The sequence below is a fragment of the Triticum urartu genome, chromosome 5A (genome assembly GCF_056163025.1).
Source record: "Triticum urartu cultivar PI428250 chromosome 5A, HENAU_Tu73, whole genome shotgun sequence".
NCBI classification, from domain to species: Eukaryota; Viridiplantae; Streptophyta; class Magnoliopsida; order Poales; family Poaceae; genus Triticum; species Triticum urartu.
In genome coordinates, this window is record NC_141877.1 from 339,398,166 (window position 1) to 339,409,646 (window position 11,481).

General features: G+C 48.8%; 3 protein-coding genes across 3 annotated transcripts; 1 reads left to right on the forward strand and 2 right to left on the reverse strand.

Annotated features, from left to right (window-relative positions):
* Positions 1-512: 512 nt before the first annotated feature.
* LOC147971312 (uncharacterized) lies at positions 513-1,484 on the reverse strand. The gene has a single exon (XM_087522762.1). The coding sequence runs from the start codon at positions 1,029-1,031 to the stop codon at positions 648-650; it is 384 nt and encodes a 127-aa protein (XP_087378888.1). The 5' UTR covers positions 1,032-1,484; the 3' UTR covers positions 513-647.
* Positions 1,485-1,772: 288 nt separating this feature from the next.
* On the forward strand, positions 1,773-3,582 carry LOC147971313 (uncharacterized). The gene is made up of 2 exons (XM_087523912.1): positions 1,773-3,066; positions 3,302-3,582. The coding sequence occupies exons 1-2, from the start codon at positions 1,773-1,775 to the stop codon at positions 3,340-3,342; spliced, it is 1,335 nt and encodes a 444-aa protein (XP_087380038.1). The 3' UTR covers positions 3,343-3,582.
* Positions 3,583-6,827: 3,245 nt separating this feature from the next.
* LOC125508854 (cyclase-like protein 4) lies at positions 6,828-10,799 on the reverse strand. The gene is made up of 6 exons (XM_048673648.2): positions 10,185-10,799; positions 9,962-10,006; positions 9,188-9,260; positions 7,779-7,876; positions 7,477-7,547; positions 6,828-7,179 (listed from the first exon to the last, which is right to left on the reverse strand). The coding sequence occupies exons 1-6, from the start codon at positions 10,666-10,668 to the stop codon at positions 7,054-7,056; spliced, it is 897 nt and encodes a 298-aa protein (XP_048529605.1). The 5' UTR covers positions 10,669-10,799; the 3' UTR covers positions 6,828-7,053.
* Between the last annotated feature and the right edge of the window lie 682 nt (positions 10,800-11,481).

Here is an 11,481-nt window from a genome sequence, read left to right on the forward strand (position 1 = left end):
GAATCAGACGATGACCAGGCAGGCAGGAGATGGTCCGTGGCAGGAAAAAGAACCTTATTATTTCCTTTGTTTGGAGATTGATTACCATTCGTGAGTTAAGCTGGGTATCAAAGAAGAATCTGACTGTGATAAAGTGGATTGATTGTTGTCTTGTATGTTTGGTTTTGATATTTGAAAATTGATTACCATTCATTAGTTGAGTTATCAAAGAAGAAATCAATCACCATATGTGAATTCATTGTGTTACCAAATAAACGTTGGGTTTGTCCGGCCAGTGGGAGGGGGGTGAATAAAAAATCGACAAAAAAAACCGACGAAATTAGGAGGTGGGATCGTTAGTGCGGGAATTGGGAGGTGGAAGGGAGGACGAAAAACCAAGAAAGATGGGACGAAAATTAACCGCGGAGACTATCAAATGAGACATTAAAAGTAGAGATTATATAATGAAAATTCGTTTAGCCCGATTTAAAAAAAGTACCACTCACTTCACAACATCATGAAGAAATTCAGCGGAACCACAAAAAAGACGGATAAAGTCGTGGTGTGGCGGTGTTCCTTTTTTCACTTTGGAGAACCACACACGCATAGATAAACCTGAATTCAACTCTCATTTCAAAGAAAATACACCGAATAAACTCTAGCTGTATTTACCTACGCTTCACACCCAGCACCAGAACAATGATGGCGAGGGCCGCGAGGCACACCATAGCAGCAGCAGCAGCAGCCCACATCGTCGTCTTCATCATCTTCTTTTTCTTCTGTTGCCGCCTCTGCTTTCCGCGGCAAACACGAGCTGCGCGCGGCGGACGGCGGGACGGGACGACGCGAGCTCCAGGGTCTCTCATGACCACGCTGCTCCCGAAGAGCACGGAGTTGGTGACGCCCTGCACGTTGTTGTTCACGTAGATGTTGATGCAGCGGCAGCGGCAGCAGCGGGCGTTGTTACCGCCGCTCGCCGGCGCCACCGACATCGTCGCCCCCGTGCTCCTGCACCTCGACGCCGACGCCGACGAACCACCTTCTACACCCATCCTCACCCGATCCCCTTGTATTCACAATCACAGGCCCCAGTTTCGTTTATGTGTAAGCTACTAATACTAGTACTACAAGGAAGGAGATGAAGGAGGCGCGCGTTGTTGTTCTTTGCTCCAACGCCAAGAAAAGCATCGGGCATCAATGGCTCCCTTGTTCTTTTTGCGCCTTGCAGCATAGGACAGGCATCTTAAATTCTTAATTGCCCAGTGTGCTTCATTGCATAGGCAGGATACGAGAAGTAGATGATGCTGTAAAATAAACAGAAAGTTACCAGATGAAATTACGCGTGATCACTTATTTGGACCATGGGGACAGTTAGTATATATTCAGATTTTAACATAACGCAGAGCTTCAAGCTAACATTTTATTTCGTTGATATTTCACAACCTAAACTACAAGCAAACTATTATCAGTGTGCCAGTGCCTTCCAAAATCGCAATCAATCTTCTGAATCGCAATGCTCCTCCCGCCTACGCTAGTGTTGAACGGCATACTCGGTTGCTTTCTTTTAGAGGTTTTCATGGTCCAAATTGTTGAACTGTCACATACATTGTAACGTTGGGTTGTTGTATATTTCTTTCTGTTGTAACAAGGTAGGCCTAGTCTTTAGGGATAGACCTAATCTAGCGTCACCATCCGGGACGTGCCCTGCATGTAGGGCTGGCTTTCTATATGTACGTGTAAACAATTATGAAAACATAGAGTGTGATTGATCGCTCAGTTTGGTAATCAGAGCTATGGCTTCCCCTTCCTCCTCTTCCGAGCGAACGGCTGATGCCGCTGCCGCCGCCTCCGGCAACCTTGTTGATGCGCCAGCTCCACGCGCTCCGGTTTCTGACGAGACCTCTGGCTCCGGCGGTCTTCCTCTTGCAGCTATCCCACCCACCCCCTTAATCCTGCCTTCCTCCTCCAATCCTCCCCCACCTCTCCCGTCCAGCGTCGCCGGCGTCATCGACTTCAAACTTGCGCTCGACGGCCGCAACTTCACGCGCTGGAGGAACTACATCACCCTGCTGCTTGCGCGGCACCACGCCGAGGATCATGTCCGGGCCGTCTCGACTCGCCGGCTGGCCGACCCGGCATGGCGTGATGACGACACCACCGTCGTCCTTTGGTTCTACACCACGATCGAGGGGGACCTCCTTGACATCGTCGCCCCCGCCGGCTCCTCCGCCTTCACCATCTGGACGCGGCTCCATGAGTACTTCCTCGCCAACGAAGCTGAACATGCTATGCATCTGGGCCAGGAGTTTCGGGCGTGCGTGCGCGGCGACCTCACCGTCCACGAGTACTGCCGTCGGCTGCAAGGCATCGCGGCCGCCCTCGCCGACGTCCGTGAGCCCGTCACAGATCGCACCCTCACCTTGCAGATGCTCGATGGGCTGGGGCCCAAGTTCGCGATGCAGTCGGCGATCCTTCAGTCCACCGTGCCACTGCCCACCTTCAACCAGGCGCGCGCCCGTCTCGTCCTCGCCGAACTATCCATGGACAAACATGTCCGTGCTGAGGGGGCTCAGGTCCTCGCGGTGCAGCATGATGACCGCGGCCCCGCCGGCAACCGTGGTGGTGCGCGCGGTGGCGACCGCGGCGACCGAGGCGGAGATCGCGCCCCTGCTGGCGGTGGTGGTGGCCGTGGTGGCCAGCTCGGGGCAAACCGCAGCCAGCGCGGTGGGCGCGGACGCGGCCGCGGCCGTGGGCGTGGTGATGCCCCTGCTGGACGTGGTGCGGGTGCTCAGCCGTGGCTAGGCTACTTCGTGCCGATGGGCGCACCCTTCCCTCTGCCGCGCAGCCCGTGGATTCCACCGAACTCCGCCGGTGTCCTCGGCCCTCGCCCCGGTGCGCCCGCACAGGCCTACCCGCTGCTGTACCCGCCTACTCCGGCCCCTCCAGGCCCTGTCTACGGCGCACCTCCAACCAGCTGGGACGCCGCGGCCATGTACCACGCTGCCCCCAGCTACGGCACTGCCTTCCACCCCAACGCCGAGTGGATCATGGACACAGGCGCTGCATCCCACGTCACTGGCGATCCAGGTACCTTGACTTCATATCATCCCCTCTTAGCGCCTTCTACTCGTCATATCATTGTCGGCAATGGCTCTCGTCTACCCGTGCTCGCTGTTGTACTACTCATCTCCCACCCAAACCCTTTTATCTACGCCATATTCTTCTTTCCCCTAATATAGTCAAGAATCTTATTTCCGTTCGAAAGTTTACTCGTGATAATTTGTGTTCCGTTGAATTTTACCCCCTTGGCTTTTCCGTGAAGGATCTAGCCACCAAGGAGGTACTTCTAAGGGTCAACAGTGATGGGGACTTGTATCCCTTCTCCGGAAATAATGGGCTTGCTCCCACTGCCGTCCTCACTATCTCCATGCACGACCTTCGGCATCGGCGGCTTGGACACCCCGGCTCCTCTACTTTTTCCCATTTTTTTTTAGATTTTCTTACCGCATGTAATAATGATGTCCGTCCTTCCCATCTATGTAGTGCGTGTCAAATGGGCAAACATACACGCCTGCCCTTTGCCACGTCCACCTCCTACACTACCACCCCCTTCCATTTAATTCACTGTGACATTTGGACATCTCCGGTTGTGAGTTATTCTTGCTACAAATATTATCTTATTATTGTTGATGATTATACTCATTTTTCTTGGACTTTCCCGTTACGTACAAAATCTGAAACATGCGACACCCTCCTCCATTTCTTTCAGTTTATTTTCACCCAATTTGGCGTGCTTATTAGGTGCGTGCAATGTGATAACGACGGCGAATTCCTCACCACTTCCCTACGTGACTACTTCTCTAACAACAGTGTCTCTTTTCGTCTCACTTGTCCCCATACTTCTCCGCAAAACGGTAAAGCGGAACGCCACATCCATACGACAAATGACGTAGTCCGTACCTTGCTCTTGCAAGCCGGCATGCCTCCTTCCTTTTGGATTGAGGCGCTGCACACCGCCACCATCTTGCTCAACATTCGTCCCTCGCGCGCAATACATCACTTCACGCCTCACTTTATTCTCTATGGCGTCCACCCCACCTATGATCATCTCCGGACGTTCGGATGTCTCTGTTTTCCCAACACATCCGTCACAGCCACACATAAACTCTCTCCCCGCTTCACCCGCTGCGTTTTTATTGGCTACCCGCGTGAACAGAAAGGATACAGGTGCTTCGATCTCGCCACTAGGAAAGTCATCATCTCGCGGCATGTTACCTTTTATGAAAATTCCTTTCCTTTTTCTGAGACCACAGGATCGGCGGACGCAGAAAATCCTCCCGCTGCCAAACCTGTCAGCCGCCCCATCCCCACCTCGTACCCATCCCACCCGTGCCCACCACCTGATTCCGCGCCCGCCACTCATGCACCGCCAACTGTCCCGGCGGCCCCTCACACGCACTACCGACACGGTCTCCCGATCCCACCGCGGGGCCCAGTCCGCTAACCGCCAGCGCCCCGCATGCATGCAACGCCCCCACTCCCGGCCTCCTCTCGGGATCACGCCCGCGAACCCCACCCACTGCGGGACCTCTGCGCCCGACTCCCTCCACCCCGCGGGCCAGCCTCTCTTCCTCGATTGACGCGCGCGCCCATTTGTTTCCCACACCCACGCTGCCACGTCTGCCTGTGTCCCCCGCTCGCCCACCACTACCGCCCCATGCAGTCCCGATTTCACCACCTGCCAACCCACATCCAATGCGGACACGGGGCAAAACCGGTTATGCCATGCCCAAGAAAATTCTTGATCTTCATGTTAGTGACGCCCCCTCCCCTCTTCCGTCATCGTACCGTGCAGCACTTAAGGACCCAAACTGGCACGCCGCAATGCTTGATGAGTTTAACGCGCTAATTCGGAATGATACGTGGTCTTTGGTTCCTTGTCCTGCAGGTGTTAACGTGGTGACCGGCAAGTGGATATTTCGTCACAAGCTTCACCCCGACGGTACCTTGGCGCGGTACAAAGCGCGCTGGGTGGTGCGCGGCTTCACACAGCAGCCGGGCGTCGACTATGGGGAGACATTTAGCCCTGTGGTCAAACCGGCGACTATACGGGTCGTTCTCAGCATCGCGACGGCCAACGCTTGGCCTATCCGCCAGATGGACGTCAAGAACACCTTTCTTCATGGCGACCTTGCCGAGACTGTCTACTGCGAGCAGCCCGCCGGCTTCGCGGATGCCTCATTTCCCACGCATGTTTGTCGACTCCACAAGTCCCTCTACGGGCTAAAGCAGGCGGCACGCACTTGGTTCCTTCGGTTCACCCGTTTCCTTCATTCACTTGGATTTGTGTCGTCCAAGTGTGACACGTCGCTCTTCATCTTGCGTCGTGGCACCTCTCTCGCGTACTTGCTCGTCTACGTCGATGACATCATCCTCACTGCCAGTACCACCGCTCTCCTCCAGTCGCTTGTCACCTCTCTCTCCAGTGAGTTTTCCATGAGTGACCTCGGTGACATCCATCACTTCCTCGGCATTAATGTCCATCGCTCCACCACTGGTCTTTTCCTATCGCAGGAACAGTACGCTCTTGAGATATTGGACAGGGCTAACATGCTTAACTGCAGGCCTATCTCCACCCCCGTCGACACCTGTAGTAAGTTGTCTGGCACTGATGGGGTTCCCTATTCCGATCCCACACACTACCGCCGTCTTTCCGGTGCCCTACAGTATCTCACACTCACGCGGCCGGATATCTCTTATGCCGTGCAGCAGCTTTGTCTCGTCATGCATGCTCCTTTGGATAGTCACTACCAGCTACTTAAGCGTGTCTTACGCTACATCTGGGGCACGACTCACTATGGGCTTCAGCTCTACCGCTCCTCACACGATCTCCTCGCGTACAGTGATGTTGATTGGGCCGGATGCCCTGACACTCGGCGATCTACCTCGGGCTTCTGTGTGTTTCTCGGCGCCAACATGGTCTCTTGGTCATCCAAGCGACAACACACGGTGTCCCGCTGCAGCGCCGAGGCCGAGTACCGTGCAGTTGCTAACTGTGTGGCCGAGTCGTGCTGGCTTCGGCAACTCCTCAGCGAGCTTCATCGTCCTCCTCGTCGCGCCACGCTCGTCTACTATGATAACGTGAGTGCTGTGTACCTGTCCACCAACCCCGTCCAGCATCAGCGCACCAAGCATGTGGAGATTGACTTGCACTTCGTCCGTGACCGTGTGGCGCTCGGCGACGTCAAGGTGTTACATGTCCCGACTACGTCGCAGTTTGCCGATGTCTTCACCAAGGGCTTGCCGTCTTCAGTCTTTCGTGACTTTCGCTCCAGTCTGAACGTCTTGCCGGGCGCCGTTCGGACTGCGCGCGCGCAGGGGGGGGGGGGGGGGGGGGTTGAACTGTCACATACATTGTAACGTTGGGTTGTTGTATATCTCTTTCTGTTGTAACAAGGTAGGCCTAGTCTTTAGGGATAGACCTTATCTAGCGCCACCATCCGGGACGTGCCCTGCATGTAGGGCTGGTAAACAGTTATGGAAACATAGAGTGTGATTGATCGCTCAGTTCAAACTGAGAATGTTGCCAGCTCAGTGTCAGTATGTCACAAATGCTTAAGTTTAGGCAGTGCCACATCTTTGGTTATGACACATTTTTCACCAAGGTCAATATGGTAAATTTTATTGTAGTTGTATAATGAGTCACGGCGAAAGCTGGTCGCAGCAAAATAGTATAGTTGTCGGGAACCTCTGGTATATAACTTACTGGCAACCAAACAAAGCTACCAATAGACCTGCGGCACATCCAAAGTTATCATGTTGGCCAAATTAAGGTGTCCTAGATTGGCTTGAGTCTAACCATACTGAAATTTAACACTGAAATTCGCAGAGTCGCTAGTAGCCTTTTACATTGTACAGAGATGCCAGATTCAAAGCAAGTGTACTTGCAGAAATCTACAAACTAGTATGTTTCATCTGTTATCTACTGGAGATTGGACACATCCATTTGCAAATTCATATTGATGTACGTGATACACATATCTTCTTATTTCATATCACACAGTGCTACAATTGTTACTTGATGAGGATGCATCTCGCTGGAGAGCCTTCAGCACCGCGCAACCTTAGTGGCAAGCAATGCAATGTGTATATTCCAGTGGCAACATGTTCAAGGTTCAAGGCTTCCACAAGGATGACTTCCTGAAAGGAACAGATAACAGGTTTAAAAGGAGTCTCAATCTGGTTTTCAGGGATTTTACATGGAGAGAGTGATCTCAATATTAAAACCAATGTTTTTTTTGGAAGTTACGAAAATTACAAGTGGTGAAAGGGTTACTACCGAACAACCAATTTTTATGTTGAATATGAACTTTTCGTATCTTCCAAATACGGATGAGATTGATTTGAACTAAGCGGGTTTATGTAATATGTCACCTCCCTAAGATATGTTCCCACGGAGACCAAAAGTTTACCACTCGAATGGGTTTAAACCCTTACCCTTTTATCAAGAAATACTAGATGAGCTGGAATACATTCCTCATATGCTCCCACAGACAAGTAATCAACTCCTGCATGAACAAAATATTAATTAACATTAGAGAAGGGAATGTGAGTAAGATGGGAGACTAAGACCAAGATATATTACATGTTCAGTAATTTAAAATTTAAAACCAGTCATTTTCGCTTTGGTGATTTACCACGCATTATTGGTAGCAACGGTATTGCTGATGAAAAATATATCTTGCAAATTTAATCAAAAGACTGTTGTGCACAAAGTGAATGAATACATTTCGACTTACCAACTAGTTGGATGTCAGTGTTATCAATCAACCACTGAGCACCGTCCTCCATGAAGCCAACATAACTTGAATCAAACTCTTTCTTCCACATAAGCTTTCTGCATTAAGGAAAGATTGATGTTTGATATAGTTTACATAGTTTTTATTAAATAATAACTCACTTCGAATATGATATAAATTTTGCTCCATAAGAAAATGTCATCCACACTCAATTAAAAATTGAGTATCAGGAACATTAAACAAATCAATGAGCCAACATCATATATTAAATATACAATTAAAATGGGTTGATCCACTAAAAGGAAATATAAACAAAGACCGATATTGAAATTTCTGTTGTTTCATATTGCGTTAGCACATGCATTTTATTTTCAATTTACATGATTACTACTCCCTCTGTCCCATAATATAGTGTCAAAAACGCTCTTATATTATGGGACGGAGGGAGTATTACCTAAGTCATGCACATAACATAGACAACATAAGTGCAAGGTAAGTATTGAAAATATTTGGATATGCTTATCTTTTCTATAACGTACTTTAGTTGTCATGCTTAAAATTGCATGTTTAGACGATTTTTTTGTGGGATATATATGTTCTTTTGAGATGGACTATGAAGTTAAAAATAAGTGGCAACCAGTGTTAAACAGTAATAAGATCATACCATGAAAATCCAACTATAGAAGTGTAGGATGTGGGCTCAATTGAACCCCCACCCCCACACCCCACACACAATTTTGTAAAACAGTCTAAATTTTATGGCCGACATACAATGTAATTCCAAGTGTTAAATCCACCTCAAATTTCTGATCGGCAGTGATCACAAGGTTAAAAATGACATAATACACTAACTGAAGTTTTATGGGGGAAGACTTGTGCGAGATCTTACATTAGGTGAGATCTATGAGATCGATTTTTTTGAAAAAAAATACATGTTCAAACATTCTCAAATTTTTTGTAGACACACATCAATGTTTGATGTACAACCTAAAAAAGTTTCAGCTCCTAAATCAACTTACATTAATAGAAACAAAAAAGACAAAATCAGATATGAATAGTGTCAAAGTACTATTCACCCAAAACTGCTACTATTCACATTTGAATTTGTATTTTTTGAATCTCTAAATGTACATCAAGTTTTGAGCTGATTTTTTTCAGAGCTGTAGACATATCCCACATGAATGTTGTCAAATTATTTCAGGTTTTTTCAAAATGTCTAGATATGATTTTTTTTTTTGTGGGTTGATCTCACGATCTCACCTAAAAGTGAGATCTCATATAAGTCTCCCCCAAGTTTTATGTATGCCATCACCATCATCATAGAGTAAAGCCACCATGTGTTGTATGTGCACACGTATACATGAATGTGATGCGAGTTCTTGTGTGCATGCATAGTATGTTGGTATTACCTGTCGGTGTTTAAGGTTCTGAAGAGTACACGGCGGACTCCTTTAGGAATATGCAAGGACTCCATGACATCAGCTGCAAGAAAAGAAGTTTGTATTTGGGGGTGTTTTTCATGAACATATATGCACACATTGTCTACCATGAGTCCATGAAACATTATGAAACAATATAATTTGAGGTGGCAGAACCAGTATTACATGATCATGATGTAACATGGAAATATCATCTTTACAGTTCAAAATGAAAGACAGTGATGTGCGCATATATATTATTCTCGCTTGCGCTCTTAATCCTGACAATTTGCTATTTTTACTTTCCAATTGGTGTGTCTTACAGGGACACAAATTTGACACATGCCAATTTAAATATCTAAAATTAAATTTGTTAACCGGGTGAGATTACTTCCTGAAATTCAAAAATGTAACATTTTTTTACTTCAAATTCAGACATGTGAGAGTACTTCCTGAAATTCAAAATGTAATACTCCCTCTGTAAAGAAATATAAAAGCGTTTACATCACTACACTTAGTGATGTAAACGCTCTTATATTTCTTTATAGAGGGGGTACTTTTTTGCATGGGTTGAAATGATTGGGCTTTTCCCCTAAACAATACAGATAACATTTGGACATGAACATGTAGATGTCTATTTTTTTTGTATTTTTTTCACATTTACTAAACTATTTTAGAGCAAATGCTCCATGGAGTCTAACTGAATATCTGACTTTATGAACGACCCTGAAATATGCAAGTGTAGTGGGGGTCTATGTAGTTTACCTGTTATGTTACTGTCCCTTGGAACATCTACCAACAGCGCTGGTCCTGCGGCACACCAGATTACAAGTCAGAGATTTAAAAATTACTATTCCTGTGATCGATAATTAGTACCGCTAATGAATCACATGCCTACCGCTAGCTACCTATCCAGCGATTTATATATTTATATAAAGAATCAAAATACAAGAAGCGTACGCGCGGCGGAACTCCACGCGCGGCGTACCGTTGAGGACGGCGAGGTCGAGCGTGTCGACGTCGAAGCCGGCGTCGTAGTAGTGCTCGAAGACGTGGCCCGGCGCGTCGACGTGGGTGCCGGAGTGCGCCGTGAGGCGGAGCTCGGAGAAGTTGGCGATGTCGGAGCCGTTGCGCATGGACCGGGCCAGCTGCAGGAACCCGGGCGTGCCCTCCGCCGACTCGAACGCCGGCATGTCCTCCCGGTAGTAGTGGCTGATGTCCAGGATCCGCCCGCCGTCGAACTCCTCGCGCCTCTCCGGCACGGGCACCGGCGCCTCCTCCTTCACGCCGCACGCCGGCTCGGCGTCGGTGGCGCCGTAGCCAGGGTACGCCGGCTCGCCGGAGGCCACCGCGGCGCCGGTGAGTAGCAGGAGGAGGAAGGGGAGGAGCTCCATGGCCGTGGAGTTGGAGTGTTTGCTTCTGCTACGCATGCGGCTGGTCAAAAAGGAACAAGGTGTATGTGTATCGATCATTGGTAGGTGATGATCTCATGGAGATGGACATTTGCCATCATCTTGTAATCTTGTATAGTCTTCTTCTTCGGAAAAAGAATCATGCCAAATCTTCTGTTGGGGCGGCTAGGAGTAGTTAATTCAGCAAAAGATACTTCGAGGATTTTACATGGACATGGATGTGCTTGCAGATAGGGACGGAGCTCCATGGACATGGAGTGTTTGCTTATGCGGCCGGTCAATGGTTAGCTGGGTGATGGAAATGGACGGCGAAGAATTTTCGTCACCCTTGTTTGCGATCATCTTCTATATCTAATATTCTCTAGAAAAATATCAGTTGTTGGGGCAGCTAGGAACTGGAGTAGTTAATTCAGTAAACGATATTTTGAGGATTGTCCTGAATAAATAAACAGGAATGACACCTGTCAGTATGCTAGACGTTGACGGTATTTTTTTTCCTCTAGGGTTTCCCTAGAGTCCACCCCTTCCTCTAGCGGTGCGCCAGAGTCCACGTAACTTCACCGGTGTCTCGCCTCCTATTCCGGCGATTAACTTCCCTGGTGCGTCCCAGCAATGCGCTAGGTCTCCATGGCGTCGGCTCTAGGGTTGGAAGACGGCGGCGGATCAGAGAAAGCAAAGGAGGCCGAGATTTGGGTGGGAGAGATGCGTGAGGATGGGGAAGCGATCGGGCAATCATCCAATCCGTCCATGGAGTTGCCTGAGGGCTGCCCGAAGGAGGACGTGGGTGGGGCGGTTCGTGAAGAGGACGAGGATGGGAGTTGGGATCACTATGGCCCAGATCTAAATCTGGAGGATGCGTTTGAGGGCTTGAAT